The following is a 19127-nucleotide window of genomic DNA, read 5'->3' on the forward strand; positions in this document are numbered from 1 at the left end:
GTCAGGTTGTAATATAAGGTCTGGCACTTGCAACCACATCAAATAGATTTTCCTGGAAGTAAACTGTATTTTTAAAATATATTGTGTTCAGACATTGTTTATTTTAGCTCTACAACCCTCTACAGTCTCGGCTAACCGTATATTGTTCATTTAAATTTCCCGTTTCACAATTCCTTGTTGGCAGAGGTGGACTCTTAAAGGGACAGTTCACCCAAAAATGAAAAATCTGTCATTTACTCACCCTCATGTTGCTCCAAACCTGTATTAATGTCTTTGTTCTGCTGAACACAAAGATAATTGTGTTCAGCCCCCCCCATTGACTAGCATAGTAGGAAAAAATACTATGAGATCTGCTTGGTTACATTCTTCCAAATATCTTTGTGTTCAGCAGATCAAAGAAATGTATACAGGTTTGTTTGGAACAATTTGACGGTGAGTAAATGACCGTTTTAACTTTTTGGGAGAACTGTCCCTTTAACCAATCGTCTGGTCCTCCGCGCCTGGACTGTAGGTGTCAGTGTAGCTTCCGGTTTCCAGCGCAGCAACTGAACATGAACCGCGTGAGAATGACGCACTTCCGCTGCTTCAGTTCAGCGACACACGTGTGTGTTTATGGACATGCAGGGCTGTTAGTGTGTGTATCAGACACAGTTATACGTTTATGATTTGTGAGACTATGTGACCGGGTCTATTTTATGTAGAAAAAAATATATAAGATCAGATTTACCTTATAAATAGTCACTAATAATAGTTATTAGTACTCTGTTGTAGTAATCAGCCTGTGAGTTTTACAGCACACATGTTTTCTGATATGGATTTGATCAGAACTATTGATGATGATGTTGAAGTGCCGGATGAGCCGGACTCCGCGTCGGACGATGAAGACGTAAGTTCAGATTCACTGAATATTTACCATGTTTTTTTATTTATTTTTGGGCCTTTACCATGATAATACCATGTTTTGGGAAGTGCATCATGGTAATAGTATGTTGTTTGAAGGTGTAGAGCTGTGTTTTGGGGAACTTACTGTGGTAATACCATGTTTTATGATCTGTGTCATTATAACACTACTTTATATGGAGATTTACTCTGTTTTTGAAGCACATCATGATAATACTACGTTATCTGGGGATGTACCATGGTAATACTGTGGTTTGAGCCTCATACTGTGGTAATACCATGTTTTGTGATGTGCATCGTGTTTTTTTTTTTGAGTATACAATGGCAAAACTGTTTTTTGACAAATAGTTAAAACTAAATCCATAAAAACAAACATTGTCGTTACTTGAAATAAAATAAAATATAAAAAACAAGCTAATTTAATTTGAGCTTGTCAATGAAGTATTTCACATTTTCACTTATTTTAACTTGACGTGCTAAATTAACTCAAAGTAAAGCTGAAATAAAAATGGGTTTGTTACACCCAAAATGTTTTGTTTTGTAACATTATAAATGTCTTTACTGGCACTTTTGAAGAATTGAATTCATCCTTCCTGAACAAAAGTCATATTTAAAAAAACAACAACTTTATTTTAAGGTATTCTTGTAACTACATGTACTTACTATAGGGTTAGGATCAGAGTTTGGTTTAGGGTTAGTTGCATGTAATTATGCATAATTAATAGTTATTACTATAGTAACTATGCATAATTATTATTATGCATAATTACAGGCAACTAACCCTCAACCAAATCCTAATCCTACCCTAACCCTATAGCAGGGTTCACCAATCTCGGTCCTGGAGGGCCGCTGTCCTGCAGAGTTTAGCTCTTACCAGCTCCAACACGCCTGTTTGAAAGTTTCTAGTATGCCTAGTGAGACCTTGATTAGCTGGTTCAGGTGTGTTTAATTGGGGTTGGAGCTAAACTCTGTAGGACAGCGGCCCTCCAGGACCGAGATTGGTGAACCCTGCCCTATAGTAAGCACATGCAGTTGCTTAATATTACTCAGTACTTAAATGTATAATTACAATGTAACAATGACACCTTAAAATAAAGTGTAACGCACTTGTATGTACTTGTACGCAATGTACTTACTAAAGGGTTAGGATTGTTTGGTTGAGGGTTAGTTGCATGTAATTATGCATAATTAATAGTTATTACTATAGTAACTACATGTAACAATGACACTAAAATAAAGTGTTACCTAAAAATGGGTAACATTTTATGGTAACACTTTATTTTACAGTGTCCTTGTTACACATGATACATATACTTACCATAGTAATAAAGTAAATTATGCATAATTACATGCAATTAACCCTCAACCAAATCCTAATCCTACCCTAACCCTATAGTAAGTACATGTAGTTGCTTAATATTACTCAGTACTTAAATGTATAATTACAATGTAACAATGACACCTTAAAATAAAGTGTAATGCACATTGTACTTGCTCAAATAAGTACTGAGTAATATTGATTGATTGATTTTGATTGACATATACTTGCTATAGATTTATAATTAGGGCTTTGCTTTAGATTGCCATCTTTTAACGATTAGTCATGCAGCTTGTAACCATGGTATATTTTAGTGTTCTCATCTGATAGCATGACTCTAGCATGGAATGACTTGTGTTTGCTCAGGATCAGCCCATCGTGTTGAGTAAAGAGAAGCGCGCGCTGAAGGGACGCACTGGAGACTTCAGCGCTGACTTTGAGTTTGGAGAGCGAGATGGCCTGTACAGCGGAGACTGGGCGATGGATGACGTGATGGCTCAGCTGAAGAAGAGGGTGAGTGAGAGTCACACAGACGGAGAGATGCAAGTGTGGCTCGTGTCGGATCTTCATCTCTTCTTTCGCTTTTTTTCAGAAAGCGGCCACGACTCTGGACGAAAAGATAGAGAAAGTGCGGAAAAAACGCAAAATTGAGGTAAGACAATGTTGAGTCATGTCACCTTTATATAAATAGCGTTTTAAACAATATATGTGACCCTGGATCTCAAAACCAGTCATGAGTCGCATGGGTATATTTGTGGCAATAGCCAACAATACACATTGCACGGGTCAAAATTATCGATTTTTTTTTTTATGCCAAAAATCATTAGGATATTAAGTAAAGATCATGTTCCATAAGGATATTTTGTAAATTTCCTACTGTAAATATATAAAACATTTATTTCTGTGAGTGAATGCAGCACAATCGCCAACATAAATGAACAACTTTAAAGGAGATTTTCTCAATGTTTAGTTTTTTTTTGCACCCTCAGATTCCAGATTTTCAATAGTTGTATTGTTCTAGAAGTTACAGTATTTGTTAAAGATTTGTTTGTTTGGAAATCATTTGAACTTCAAGAAATGTAACATGTTTGTCATATTTATGCATCTGCAGGAGAAAACTCAAAAAAACAAGAAAACAGAAACTCCAGCCTCTAAACCGGAAAACGATGATGACGAAGATGAAGAAGATGATGATGAAGAAGAGAATGATAACGAACAGGATGAAAATGACAATAACAATAAAGAATCTGCTGGAGATGATGATGATGATGATGATGATGAGGTGGAGGAAGACGAGTTCTCATCAGGTGATGAAGAGGTGCTGAAAAAAGCAGGTATGTGGAAGAACGACACCAATCCAAACACACTTTTTTATTATTCTCTATGAACATCTTTGATATTTCATCCTTTCTTTTCTTTCAGACACTGTGAGAGAAAAACAGAAGAAGGGCAAGAGGAAAATTGTGAGTTGGAATCAGTTTTCTTGAGTTGTTTATGGTATAAATCTCATATGATTGTGATGTTCTCAGTGTTTCACTCTTCTCTTCCAGCCTGAAGCATTTTTTGAAGACGCTTCCCAGTATGACGATAATCTCACCTTCCCGGATATGAATCTATCCAGACCTTTACTGAAGGTCAGACTGACGATTAATTATTAATTTCATGTAATACACTTTTCATATATGCACTTTTATATCAATATTTATAAAACGGTTAGTTCCAATCCTTGATTCTGATTGATTCACGATAAAACACGGCTATGACCGCTTCACACCAACGGTTCTATGTATCACTACACAACACCCCTAGCAACCACTCTTAGCAACTTAAACACGTTTGATCTCATTGATAATGTTCATTAAAGCTAGAGTGGAGTATTGTGAGAGATCGAGTGTAACGTTACCTGCATTTACAGTGGATATAGCATTTTCCTTCAGGTCATTTAGGTCTATATTCACAATAAAAAAAAATCTTTTTGAATGTCCGCTGTGATATCTTGTCCTTTTAACAGTTGAGGGGTTTTCCCGTGACATGCTAGACATTTTCAGAGAATGTCTAATAAGGGGAGAACTTCCACTCTCAGTACACTTCCGGCTTCTGAACTGGTTGCAGTTCCACTCTGGCTCCACATGAGGGCGCTCACAGGACGAGTGCAGAATGAATGGAGGTCTATGGGGCTATACCCCTCAAAATCCACTTTTCTCAGGATATCATTTTTTGTCTAGTAATTTGAATGTTGTATTCGAAAGGAGATGCAAAGAAATTACACATTGCTGGGTGTTAGATTTTTTAGAGTCACTAATTTGCTTTAAAAAGTCTTTTAAAATGTCAATGACGTCATACACATCGTACGACCAGAGATACTGCTTTACGGCAATCCTTCAGTCACTTTGGTGCACTTTCTTTTCTCTCGAGGCATCGACAACACAGCTGACACAGGCAAACACACGTGCTAGAAGAGTTTTTGTTTTGTTGTTTTAAAAGACCATCAAGCGGTATCTCTGGTCGTAATCAGTCCTTCACTGACCAATCAGCGTTCATTAGCAGAATGCTAGCGTGTTATGGGCAACAACAACTCAACCTGTAAGAAATCGAAAGGACATAAGTACTCGTTCATTCAACTTTCGACCTATAAACCATGTTGAACTTGCCTACAATCAAACCTACAATCAAATCTGAGATTTCTCAACGGCAATCGGGTGAAAGAGACAAATTTAGCCGTCTAGCGCCATAGACTCGCATTCATTTTGCACTCATGGGCGAACGCCCCCAGTGGAACTCTGGTGGAACTACAACCAAAAATCAGTACAATAGGACTTAATAGGGAGTGGCCAGGCTCTCCATAGACGGGCTCTGGACTTACTCATAAAGACAGTTTTTGCTGCCATCTATTGGTGAAATAATGTATGTAATGTCTGTTGCTGTTTACGATCAGGGACTATTTTTTCCAGCGGAAGGAAGGCTTTTAGTGATTTTACTTCATGAAAGTTGCATAGATGCATATTTTTCGGCTTTAATATTTGTATTGTGTGGTAACTGTTTAATAAAAGCAATAAGGTACTCGAGGCTAGTGCTGTATCGTGAATGAGTCACGGATGAATATTCACCATACACCACTAGCCTCGAGTACCTTATTGCTTGCTTACATATAGCAATCATGGAATGCAAGTGACCATTTTTGAGTCGTTACAGACGCTTTTGACATAGTAATGTTGGTTTAGGCTGCAAAATGATGTAAAGTAGCTCGTACAAACGCTTTAGGGACAATAACCTGTAGAATTTCTTGAGATAAATACATGGTGCCATCAGAATAAATGACCACTTTTATAAATGGTAATGGTCCATTAAAGAGAAACAACTAAGCCGTCAAAATGAAACTTCTGATGGACCTTCAGTAGAAGATGCACAGTTTCATCTCACGTTGTTTTCCTCGTGTTTCCTCAGGCCATCACTACTATGGGCTTTAAGCAGCCCACTCCTATTCAGAAAGCCTGCGTTCCTGTGGGGCTTCTGGGAAAAGACATCTGTGCATGTGCTGCCACTGGAACTGGTAAGACTTCCACTGTCTGTGCTTGATTTGACCAGAAAGAATATGAATATTACGGTTTTATTTTATTTATTTTTGTTTGTTTATTTAACAGGGACAATACACTTGGCATTGTCACACACAGACAACCGATGCCGTGTACATAAAGATATAGATAGCATAAAGATAATTTGCGGCCCTCGTCCCTGGTTAGGCTTTTACATAAAATCAAAACATCCAAAATAAAAAAATAAACACAATTATCACAAGGATCAAAACAAATGCACATACACATACACATACACATATGTATATACAGATGACTATGTGTTGTACCTAAACAAACAAACAATGGCATATTGACATACCTAAGCACATATGTAACTTTATACAGTCACAAACATAAAATATAGCTGCGAGCAGCGATTGCGGGCCCAAGCCGGTGGCACCGCCACCCTGGTGCCTTTAGTTACACTAAAGTCACCGGGGTGGCGGTGTCACCGGCTAAATATATATATTTGATATATATATATATATATATATATATATATATATATATATATATATATATATATATATATATATATTTATATTTATATTTTATTTGATATATATATATATCAAATAAAAATCAAAAATCAAATATATCTCTGCTAACGCGTGCAGCGCGGTTTATATATGTAACAAAAAATAAATAAATAAATAAAAATATAGATATATATAGATACAATAGGCCTACCTGTTGTATGAACACAAGAGGGCAGTATAGCACTATGAATGACATCATTTATTTATTTTTTGGACTAAAAAAACATTCTGGATGTTTTTGAACTTAAACAATTATTAAATTGAAAAAAAAAAAGAATAAAATGGGTTTAGTTCTGATATTTGTATAATTTTATATAGAAATAAATGGTGTATAATTACATTTTTAGAAGATAGGAGGTTTTTAGTGTTTCCTTTTTTCACTTTACTTTAATCCCTCGCCATAGCAAAACCGTTTGAGATATTTATTATCTGTTTACAATTTAGCATCTTTAATGTATTTTCATCATGTTGAAAAAGTTTGGTGGGAATAAAATAAACCACTTAAGAGGAGTGGGTAAAAATTCAGAGGCTGATTTTGCAAAGAAATCCACATTCAAACCAAAATATCTGACTTCCTGTTGCTCGGAGCTAATTACTGAAAATTAGAAAATTGTCCGGCTCGATGAGACCAATATGTGTACTGATTTTTGTGACTGTACATAAAATTAACCCCCTCACTTTTGTCAAAAGCATTTTGAAAGTGACACACTTCCTGCTACCAGTTGGTGGCGCTATAACTTTGACTCACAATTTTTACATCCATCTGATCGGCCTCTTACCACGAACACACTGCTGAAGTTTCATCAAGATCAGTTAATGTGTGCAGAAGTTATAACACTTCATGTTTTTCTTTTCTCGCCATAAATTCGTGTCCCCGCCACGACCAAACCGTTGGAGATATCAAAAATCCGTCCGCAATTTAGCATCCTCAATGTCTTGACTTCATGCGGACCGAGTTTGGGGGTGATTGGATGAAATACGAGTTTCATATTAATTCATGCAAGCGTGTTTGATATATGGACCAAGTTTTCAGACCCCGTTCAAGGGGGTGCTGTTGAGCCCCCCTGCCACGCCCGTTTCTGAAACTTTGCACATGTCTACTGGCTAATAAGTGTGATGTGTCTGTCGAGTTTCATCCAATTTGAAGCATGCTAAGTCTCAAAAGTGAAAGTGAAAGTGACACGTGACGGCAACCCATACTTGGAATTTGACCTCTGCATTTAACCCATCCAAGTTAATGCACACACATTAGGAGCAGAGTAGTGAGTAGTTAACACACACACACTGCAAACGTGGATACACACACCCAGAGCAGCGGGCAGCCTTTGTGTGGCGCCCGGGGAGCGATTAGGGGTTAGGTGCCTTGCTCACCTCAGTCATTTCCCACCGGTTCTGGAATCGAACCAGCAACCTTTGGGTTACCAGTCCAACTCCCTAACCACTAGGCCATGACTGCCCCTAAAAAAGCATCCGAAAAGAATATTAAAGTTTGATGCGTTGCCACGGCAACAGTATCTAAGATATCAATAATCCTTCCACAGGTCTACATCTGCCGTGTGTCTACATTATACACATAAAGTTTGAAGCAAATCGGGTAAAAATAAGAGAGTGATTTCAAAGCATTTTGAAAGTGGCAAACTTCCTGCTGCCAGTTGGTGGCGCTATAACTTTGACTCACAATAGTCACATCCATGTGATCGGCCTCTTACAATGAACACACTGCGGAAGTTTCAGCAAGATCAGATAATGTATGCAGAAGTTATAACACACTTCCTGTGTCCCATTATTCGCCACACATTTGTTTCCTCGCCACGGCCAAACCGTTCGAGATATCAAAAATCCGTTCGCAAGAATTCATCTTCAATGTCTTGACTTCATTCACACCGAGTTTGGTGGCGATCGGATGAATTCCCTAGGAGGAGATCTATATGTGTACTGAGTTTCATATTATTACATGCAAGCGTGTTTGATTTATGGACCAAGTTTTCGGACACCATTCCAGGGGGCGCTGTCGAGCCCCCCTGCCACACCCGGGTACCAGCTTCAGTCCGGCCCTGATGGCCGCAGGTTCTGACGTGTGCAAAATTTCAAGAGTTTTTGAGCATGTTAAGGGCCCCAAAAGTGGCAAAAAGGCAAAAAAAAAAAAATAATGAAGAAAAAAAGAAAGAAATCCTTACGAAAACAACAGGACCTTCCCCTTTCAGGGCTTGGGCCCTAAATATAAATTATCCTACATACAAAGCATAAACAACCAACTAACAATGCGTAAGGTACTCAGTAACTGTAATCTCCGTGACGTTTAGTGGACTGTGTGTGTGTCTTGTGTCTCAGGGAAGACTGCAGCCTTCATGCTGCCGGTTCTGGAGCGTCTGATCTACAAGCCGAGAGAGACTCAGGTGACGCGAGTGCTGGTTCTGGTGCCGACCCGAGAGCTGGGCATCCAGGTGCACACCGTGGCCCGTCAGCTGGCACAGTTCACCAGCATCAGCACGTGCCTGGCAGTGGGTAAGAGACGCCGCACTTCACTAGTAGAGGATTTACTCATACTTTCAAGTAGCTTTTAGATTTTAACTTTTCATTTTTCAGTTTAAGTGTCATGAATTTTATGTGTATTTTTTTAATTATTTATCCATTTAGCTTTAATTATTTTACAAATATTCCTATTTGTCTTATTTTTATTTCAGGTTTTGTTTTAGTAATTTTAGTACTTCACCCTAAACATTATTTTATTTCAGTAACTTGCCAAGGCATTTCTAATTAAGTTATTCATCTAATTCTGGATGAATTAGAATGGATTATTTTTATTTTTCTAAACTGTTTTAATTATTCTTATTTCTTTTTATTATTTTAATTTCTTCTATGTAAAGCACTTTGAATTGCCACTGTGTATGAAATGTGCTACATAAATAAACTTGCCTTGCCTTGCCTTGCCTAATTACTTTATTTTATTTTATTTTATTTCAGGTTTATTTTTGTAAACTATTTTCATTAGTTTTAGTTTTAAATCTTCGGTAGTTTTATGTGCTTTTGTCATTTTTTTTGCTCTTTTTTTTTAAATACTTTAATACTTTAATACTACTTTTATTTTTTATTTGAGTAATTTTAGAAATTAACAACCTAAACTTATTTTATTTCAGAAAGTTGCCAAGGCAACATTTCTAATTTAAGAAGTTTATCTAATAATTTTATTTTATTTCAACTATTTCTTTTTAAACCATTTTCAATAGCTTTAAAGTTAATTTCAGTTTTTCTTTAATTTATTTCAGTGTTTTTTTAGTACATATTTTATTTCAAGAAGTTGCCAGGAAACATCTCTGAATTTTAAGTGTAAGGTTTTCATTTAATAATTATATTTAAGGTTTTCATTTAATAATTATATTTTATTATTTCAGCGTTATTTCTTTTTAAACGATTTTTTATAACTTGTTCTAGTTTTATATAGTTTTAGTAATTTTATGTGCTTTTTAAATTTAAATTTAAATTTTTCATTAGCTTATGTATTTCTGTTTGTCTTTAATTTCTAATTCGTTTTTTATCCAATTTTAAAAAAAATTTTTTTAGCTTTTTAAAGGATTTTTCTTAGTTGTTTTAGGTTTAGTAAACAATAACATCACCGGTTATGAATGACTCTTTTGCTTTAATTGTCTTTCTCATGCTCTTGTTGATTGCACTAAAATAAGCCCTCTCGAGTGGAGCAGTGTTGTAAATGAGGTGTTTTGTGACTCTGTCAGGTGGGCTGGACCTGAAGTCTCAGGAGGCGGCGCTGAGAGCGGGTCCTGATGTCCTGATCGCCACACCAGGACGACTGATCGACCACTTGCACAACACGCCGTCGTTCGAGCTCAGTCAGATCGAGATCCTCATCTTAGACGAGGCCGACAGGTGAGAGGGAAACTTCTGCAGCCACAGCCGTGACTCTGAAGGGTTTGGATGGTTGTTTAGACGCATGTTAGGCTTGCTACGATAGTCGGTGTTACCGGTTTTCAGAAGCAACACCGGTGACATCACTTGTCCAGCGCGGCACCGCCCCCCACCGTCGATTATTATTATTTTTTTATTTAAATAAAATCATTTAGTTCAGTTAGTCAGTGGTTCTCAATCCTGGTCCTGGGGACCCACAGCTCTGCACATTTGATATGTCTCCTTTATCTGACACACCCAGTTCAGTTAATAGAGCTCTTTCCTAACGTGTGTTAAATGAGGGAGAAGTACAAACTGTGCAGAGCTGTGGGTCCCCAGGACCAGGATTGAGAACCACTGAGTAAGAGAACAGAAACTACAATTAAAAACTAGACGGTGTCTGCTTAATAAATCGTGAGCTGAACGAGAGTCAGATTTCATTAGTCACGAGAGTGAGGAGCTGACGATGATGGCGTATTTGGTGTCAAGGCGAAATGTATAAGCGCCTATATAAGCGAATTTGTCATTGTACTGTTTTGTTGCTGTGTTTTTCATTAAGAATAATAAGCTAATGAGCTCACCATTCAAGCAATCTGCCCCCAAGTTGGCGCTAATTTGAAAGCGAGACTAAAATGTGTCCACGGGAGCGAGCCGAACGGAGCGCTTTCAGTTCATTCCTATGGAAAAACACTTGCTCTGCTCCAAAAGGGAAGGAGCTCTACTGGTTTTAATCATCAACCTTCCAATTAAATCCACCATCCATTATGAATGCACGTACAGACGCGCGCATTTTACTTTCGCCTTTAAATTAGCGATTTAAAAGCTCCTGCCGGTGATACCGGTGTTGTCACACGTCGATTAACCGGTGGGAAAATATCCTCACCGCCACATCCCTAACTCGTGTGTTTTCCTCAGGATGCTGGACGAGTACTTCGAGGAGCAGATGAAGGAGATCATCAGGATGTGTTCCTATCAGAGACAGACCATGTTGTTCTCAGCCACCATGAGCGAGGAGGTGATGCTGCTCGTCTTCAGCTTTACTGATACATTATCCACTGTCAATCATGTGTTCTGAAAGATGCTTGATGGAGCCAGTGTTGAAGGGTTTGAAATCAAATACATTATATTGTGCTAGACAGACAGATGGATGGATGGATAGAGGATGGATGGATAGAGGATGGATGGATAGAGGATGGATGGATAGAGGATGGATGGATGGAGGATGGATGGAGGATGGATGGATAGAGGATGGAGGATGGATGGAGGATGGATGGAGGATGGATGGAGGATGGATGGAGGATGGATGGAGGATGGATGGAGGATGGATGGAGGATGGATGGAGGATGGATGGAGGATGGATGGAGGATGGATGGAGGATAGATAGAGATAGATAGAGGATAGATAGAGATAGACAGAGGATAGATAGATAGTGGATAGATAGACGGATGTAAGGATAGATAGATTATAGATAGATAGAGGATAAATAGATGGATGGATAGAGGATATAAAGAGGATAGATGGATGGATAGAGGATGGATAGATGGAGGATATATAGATGGATAGAGGATAGATAGAGGGATAGATAGATAGATAGATAGATAGATAGATGATAGATAGATAGATAGATGATAGATAGATAGATAGATAGATAGATAGATAGATAGATAGATAGAATAGATAGATAGATGGAGGATAGATAGATGGAGGATAGATGGATAGAAATGACTAAATACATCAAAATAAATTAAGTAAAGAGAGACAAATTCCATTAAATAAATACATTTAATAAAACTAAATAAATAACAATACCGCTGTTTCTAATTTAATTTCTTTACTGACAAAATCAATTAAGATCTTCTCATTTTGCCATAAAAATCATCCATTTCCAAACAGTGATCATATTGGTATCAGAAAGATCTAGTGATTTGGCTGATATTAGAGAGAGACGAAATCAGGGTTCTATATTGTTGCGTTGTGAATGTGTTTGTGAATGTGTTTCCAGGTGAAGGATTTGGCGTCGGTGTCGTTGAAGCAGCCGGTGAGGATCTTTGTGAACAGTAACACAGACGTGGCGCCGTATCTCAGACAAGAGTTTGTGAGGATCAGACCCAACAAAGAGGGAGACAGAGAGGCTATTGTTGCAGGTAAAGTGCCCTAGTGAGGGGTCTTGGTAGACTGCTGTCTGAACCGCGTCCTTTTAAGTGACTCTTCTGACGTGAACCACACAAGAGACTCACTGACATTCACATTTATTCCAGCAGAGTTTGGCATTAGTGTGTTGCTCTAATAAGCAAAAAATATGCATATTCACATGCAAATATCCACTTTTTTACATTACATTACATTCAGCAATTTATAATCAGTAGTGAATATTTATTTATATGTATTTATGCATTTATAACGCATCTTTCCCTTGAAACCATCCGTCATCTTTGAGGAATTTTTTTTGCTGATCACAGTCAGTGTTTTTTTATTTTTTATTATTATTCATATATTATTATAGTTGGGTTTTATTTTGATAATTTTTGTTAAAAAATATTACTATTTATCTATTTTTAATTCAGTTTTGGTTTTAGACATTTGTTTCTTCAGCTTGCCAAGGCAACATTTTTTTATTTTTTTTTATTTTTTTACATTTAATATTTATATTTAATTGCATATCAGCTTCATTTAAAATTACCAAAAATAATTACAATTTTAGTTAACAATAACAACACTGCATATGCATGCAACGTTGCAACACAAAAACGAGGTATTTTAGACAATTTTCCTGCTAATGTTTGACATTATGACACGGACGTTTGAGGAACATGTACAAACTAAAGGAAAAGGAAAGCATTAAAAGCATCACATGACTCTGTCCACAGCTCTCCTCACCAGAACGTTTCAGGATCACGTGATGCTCTTCACTCAGACTAAGAAACAGGCTCATCGCATGCACATTCTGCTGGGTTTGATGGGGTTAAAGGTCGGCGAGCTTCATGGAAACCTGTCTCAGACGCAGAGATTGGAGAGTCTGAGGTGCCGTGAACAGTTTCGTCTGATTAAAAACACAAATATTTGCCTTAAAAAGGAGCTGAACGAAAGACGTCTCTGTGTTTCAGGCGTTTCAAGGATGAACAGATTGATATTCTGGTGGCCACAGATGTCGCTGCCAGAGGACTGGATATAGACGGGGTGAAAACTGTGAGTTCTCATTCGTTTGCACTGAATATTAATATTAGTGAAGCCACGATATCTGAATGCATCTGTGTGTGTAGGTGATAAACTTCACCATGCCCAACACGGCGAAGCATTACGTGCACAGGGTCGGCAGGACGGCCCGCGCGGGTAAAGTGGGCCGCTCCGTGTCTCTCGTGGGCGAGACTGAGAGGAACATGATGAAAGAGATCGTGAAAAAAGCCAAAATGCCCGTCAAAGCTCGTGTCATTCCTCAAGGTAAAGACTGAGGAAAATATGCTCCCAACTTATGACCAAATCTTTTTTTATTTCTTTTTGAAATGAATCTGTCAAACTGATTAATAATTATTTCTAAATGATACATTGCACATCAGTTGGAATCAAAATGATATAAAAATGATTATAAATCCTTTTCCAGTATCACAAACTACTTGAAATCTAATTTAAATTCATTATTATATTTCAGCTTTATTTCTTTTTAAATAATTGTTTTTATAGTTTGTCACTTTGTAATGTGCTTTTGTCATTTTTATTATAAAAAAATATTTATTTATTTATTTATTTATTATTATTATTATTTCTATTTGCCTTAAATTACTAAAACTGAAAAAGTATTTTAACCTAAATTTGTTTGTCGAGGCAACATTTCTTATATAAGTTTTTCAATAATTATATTTTGTTATTTCAGCTTTATATATATATATATATATATATATATATATATATATATATATATATATATATATATATATATATATATATATATATATATATATATAGCAATATTTTTATGTAATATGTTAATTTAAGTTAAAATATTTGACATTTTGTTATGTGCCTTTGTCATTTTATCATTATTTTTTATTTCATTGTCTTTTTTTATATTGTTATTTATGTTTCTTTCTTTTTTTCCAGTTTTTTTTTCCAGTTTTTTTTTAAATATATTTATTTACAGGTTATAATTTCCGTGCCTGAACTTAAAATGATTTCAGCCAAGGCAATATTCCTTTTTTTCTTTTTTTTTAAAGCTGTATTTCACTTTACAGAAAGGTTTTGAATAGTTTTAGTTAATGATAATAACTCTGGAATGAAGCAGTGCGTATACTGTAGGAAATACAGGCAGGAACAATTTTATTTATTTTTTTAATTGTTTTTCAATATATCACAATCTAATGGAAAGCTGGTGTAAATTGATTGTTTGACGTCACCAGAGGTGATTCTGAAGTTTCGTGATCTGATCGAGAAGCTGGAGAAGGACGTGTACGCAGTGTTACGCTTGGAGAAGGAGGAAAAGGCAATGGCTCATTCAGAAGCGCAGGTCTGACACTCTTCTTTCAAACATTCAGCTGTCTGATTAAACACACCGACTCCTGTGGTTTTAAACGGTGTGTGTGTGTCCAGATCAGTTTAGCTCAGAAGAGGATAACACAGAGCGCAGACGAGAAACAGCCGCCCAGAACCTGGTTCCAGTCACACGAGGAGAGGAAGAAAGAGCGCAGTGAGTCTCCATCAGTTCATGCTCTTTCCTGAAATACACAAACACACTTCAGTTCAAAAGTTTGGGGTCGGTAAGATTTTCTAATGTTTTTAAAAGAAGTCTCTTCTGCTCATCAAGGGTTGATTTATTTGATCAATTATACAGTAAAATTGTGAAATATTATTACTATGTAAAATAGCTGTTTTCTATGTGAATATATATATATATAGTTAAATATGTAATTTATTCCTGTGATCAAAGCTGAATTTTTAATCCAGTCTTCAGTGTCACATGATCCTTCAGAAATCATTCTAATATGACGATTTGATGCTCAAGAAACATTTCTGATTATTATCAATGTTGGAAACAGTTTCCTGTTTTTGTGGAAACTGTGACGCATTTTATTTTTCAGGATTCTTTGAATAAAAAGTTCATAAGAACATCATTTATTTGATATAGAATCTTTTGTCACATTATAAATGTGTTTGTCACTTTTGATCAATTGAATGCATTCTTGATGAATAAAAGTGTTAATTTCGTCATAAAAACTTTACTGAGCCCAAATTAAGCAAATCCACTCAATATGACCACATTCACACCTCATATTTTCAATAATTGTTTGTGTGTGTCTTTAATTTTCTTGTTCTGTCAAAGTGGCGAAGGTGCTACAGGACTTTGATTTTGCTCTGAGAGGAAAGAAAAAGCGTGCAGAGTTCCTGAAACAGGGCAAGAGAAAAGAGTTAACGGTGAGACTTTAGTCCTGAGTTGAAGTAAACTGGACTTATTTTGTAAGAATATGCATGAAAAGGTTTTGGATTTTATCATGTTAATTTAAAAAAAATCTTGTATAATATGACTTGCTGTTTTTGTTTGTTTGGTTTTTATTGTATTTATATGATATTTGTATTTTTGTAATTGAATTTTTGCCATGAAAATAGCTTTGAATGCTGACATGGCACTAAATAAAACAATCTGAATCTATTCCATCAGAAATGCAATTTGCTCTTGGTAATGAATCCATGGGTCATATTTTTTTCTTGGGAGTTTGAGCACTGTATGATGCATCAGATGTGCCACTCACTTGAGTTTTGAAATGCTGAACGTGTGTGTGTGTGTGTGTACACCAGGCTGAGGAGAGAGCTCAGTTCGAGGTGCTGAAGTCTCAGATGTACGCTGAACGAGCAGCTAAACGCGATCGCAAGCCGAAGCGAGCCAGAGTCGTTCCAGAAGACGAACCCGTTCAGAAAGGTTCGCAAATAAACGCCTGTAATCCTCCAGTGACATTCTCAAACCTTGAGTTCAAACTCTGACTGTTAACTTGAACCTTCTTCTTCCAGCTAAAAAAATGAACAAATCTAGGAAGAAGTCTGTGTTTGACAAGGAGCTGACGAACACCAGCAAGAAGACGCTGAAGCAGTACAGAGCGGGGTGAGTGGCGTTTGACACGCGAGGGGAAACATTTCAAGGTTTCTCATTCTTGTCTCAGTCTAACAGTGATTTCTCTGTCCAGGCCGTCCTTCGAGGACAGGAAGAGACTCGGCCTTCCTAACAAGAAGGGAGGACGCTTCAAGTCAAAGTCCAAGTGAGATTTAGTATTTCCCTAAAACACATTCAGATTAGATATTGCATATGTCCTCATTTTTCATGCATCTGGAAACACTTAATTACCAATGTGCTGTTAAATGAAATTAAAACAAAGTGTTGATATTTAACTTTTATTTTTCATTAATAAATAAAAGAAATACAATGCATTGGTTGGGAATTATGGAGGGATTAGACATGATTAAATGTATCATGAAATATTGCAATAAATGTATATGAGTACAATATGCAAGCATGAGTAAATTAATTTCTCATGTAAAATAAAAAAGGATGTGAAATGCCATACAAAATGGCCTCTAAAATAAAATGTGAATAAAAAAAACTCACACCCTTGAAATAAAATAGTGCACAACATCAAGTGTATCTTGGAAAAATTGAATGCATCACTAAATAATTAAATATAAGTTTAAGTATTTAGTAGTATAAAGAAATATAAAGGGTGAGAAATGTATTTATACATTTATAAATTGTGCTTGCATTTCATTGTACTTTTAATTCTTTATTGCTACGTTCCATTATGTATTCAATAAAGTCCTTATATATTTAATTTAGGCTCCCTGCATAGGGAATAATAATGTTTACATACACATGATATAATAAATATACTCGCATATACTGTATATGTGTTTTTTATTTATTTTTATTTTACAGTTATTATGCAAACTGATTTTAATGACCTTGTATTAAATGAGAATAGATATTTGTGTATTTACAGAACTGCTTAAACTGAAATTAATGTAGTAAGAAATTGTGACTTAATTAAATGTGTATATTTTAGGTAAATCTAAAGCAAATGTCTTGATAGGTTTTATACAAGAAAATTAATGAATGGTGAAAAAAGCATAATTTCTGCCGGTCTTCTCTTAAATCCTTTATGCGTCTCTCCAGGTTCAGAAGAAGGTGAAGCCGTGACTGATGCAAAACTTCAAAGGAACATCTGCCTCTTTATCATTTTATCATCATCATCCTCCCTCCCAAACCCCTCCAATAAAACTCTACAACCGAACACCTGTATTTCTGTTTGTCATGCATGTGTAGAGCAGAGGATGCGTGTATAACCAACGGCTAATGAGCTCCAGAAATAAGATTTATTTCCCCTTGATTTAAGCCAAACTATCCCTGCAGGACGAGAAGATTGAGTCTCACAGAGGTGAAGTCAAACAGAGAGCCCAGAATATCACAGACAGCCTCTTTACAGCCCACATGAAACAATGGATCTGTGTCTTCTTTATCAGCCGACCTTGAAGATAAAGCAGAGAGAAGCTCTCCCTCGTCCCACGAGAGATGAATGAAGCTCGCACAGTCTTCACAGGAAAGATATCATAAACCTGGATCATAGTTTTAACCCTAACACTTTATTTCCATGATCCACTTCAGATGTTCTAAGTAACTTTGCAACTACAACTCCACTTATTCTACTAATCCGAACCTAACTGTCTACTTAAACTCTTCTGAGAGTTAGCTGACATGTATAGTTGGAAAGTTACTTAAAGCTACTAGAATGTCTAAAGTGGACCATTGAAATTAAGTGTAACTCGTTTTATTTTAGACATTTGCTGTGGGGAATGTTGGCTGTATTAATATATAAAATCAACCTGCTGAGTGAACTAAATACTTGTGTAAATATCATATATAGCTTTTATTTTGTTTTGCGCCGTGATTATAAATCACGTTCAGCTCGGAAGAAGCAAAACAAGATAAGGCTTCTGTTTTTAGTGAGATTCTCTATGAGACCAACCTTGAATGTTCATATATGACTACAAAAATCATTTACTCAGTTATATGGCACACGTCTGACCCAGTCTGACCTATTCATTTCCCCCCTCTTTTTTAAAGGGGTCATATAATGGTACATGCACTTTTACAAGTTGATTGTACTGAAATGTGTGTTGGCAATGCCTGTACACAACCATCATAAAATGATAAAAATCCATCCAGTGTTTTTTTTTAATCTTCTTATATGTTTCCACCTGTCTCAAATCAAGCTGTTCGATATTGTGACGTCACAATATCGACGCCCCTCCTACGATGGGTGATTGACAGCAGCGTTTCAAACACAGACCCGCCCTCGCGCCCTCATGAGCGAGCTGTCAATCATAGCACGCGCCGACCGGCGCGTTCATTGTTGATAGCTGGAGTGCTGAGCAGAATGGCGTCTAACGATTGTGGTGTTCTGTTCTTGGGTGTAATAACGAACACAGCAGTCATATTGATGATGTTTCTAAATCCGTACAGCTGAAGACGCAGTGGCTGAGTTTGTTTTCGAAGGGAATATTCCCCACGATCAACGTCAATGCTGTCATGTTTGCGCGAATCATTTCACCAGACTCGAGACTGCTTTACAAACGAGGGTCAGTATAAAGCTGTTTTTGCTAAGAAGCTGCTCCTGAAAAAAGGATCATTACCAACTATTCGTGTTCCTGCTGAACCTCCAGAAGAACAAGTGAGTGTAACGTTTTATTGACCTTTATATTAATCTTTATATTAATCTTTGCAAATAGCTTGCACGCTTCACGATGAATGTGGCTATTTTTACACTCAGGGTACTATGGCATGTTTTCTACGACGTTCTCAATATAATTCATAATCTCACGTTTATAATGAACAACGCGTTATGGTTTTTGTATTATTATTTT

The 19127-nt window shown here is 36.6% G+C and overlaps 1 protein-coding gene across 1 annotated transcript; it reads left to right on the forward strand.

Annotated features, from left to right (window-relative positions):
* The first annotated feature begins 568 nt into the window (after positions 1 to 568).
* ddx27 (DEAD (Asp-Glu-Ala-Asp) box polypeptide 27) lies at positions 569 to 17497 on the forward strand. Its single transcript, XM_084129126.1, has 21 exons — positions 569 to 886; positions 2585 to 2731; positions 2811 to 2870; positions 3330 to 3552; positions 3641 to 3681; positions 3769 to 3852; positions 5663 to 5768; positions 8664 to 8837; positions 10064 to 10214; positions 11148 to 11247; positions 12235 to 12376; positions 13100 to 13253; positions 13337 to 13418; positions 13493 to 13670; positions 14624 to 14730; positions 14814 to 14910; positions 15544 to 15635; positions 16017 to 16137; positions 16227 to 16317; positions 16400 to 16471; positions 17380 to 17497. Exons 1-21 carry the CDS (start codon positions 800 to 802, stop codon positions 17393 to 17395), a joined length of 2325 nt encoding a protein of 774 aa, XP_083985252.1. The 5' UTR covers positions 569 to 799; the 3' UTR covers positions 17396 to 17497.
* Positions 17498 to 19127: the final 1630 nt, after the last annotated feature.

Source organism: Abramis brama (assembly GCF_963993115.1).
Source record: "Abramis brama genome assembly, chromosome: 11".
NCBI classification, from domain to species: Eukaryota; Metazoa; Chordata; class Actinopteri; order Cypriniformes; family Leuciscidae; genus Abramis; species Abramis brama.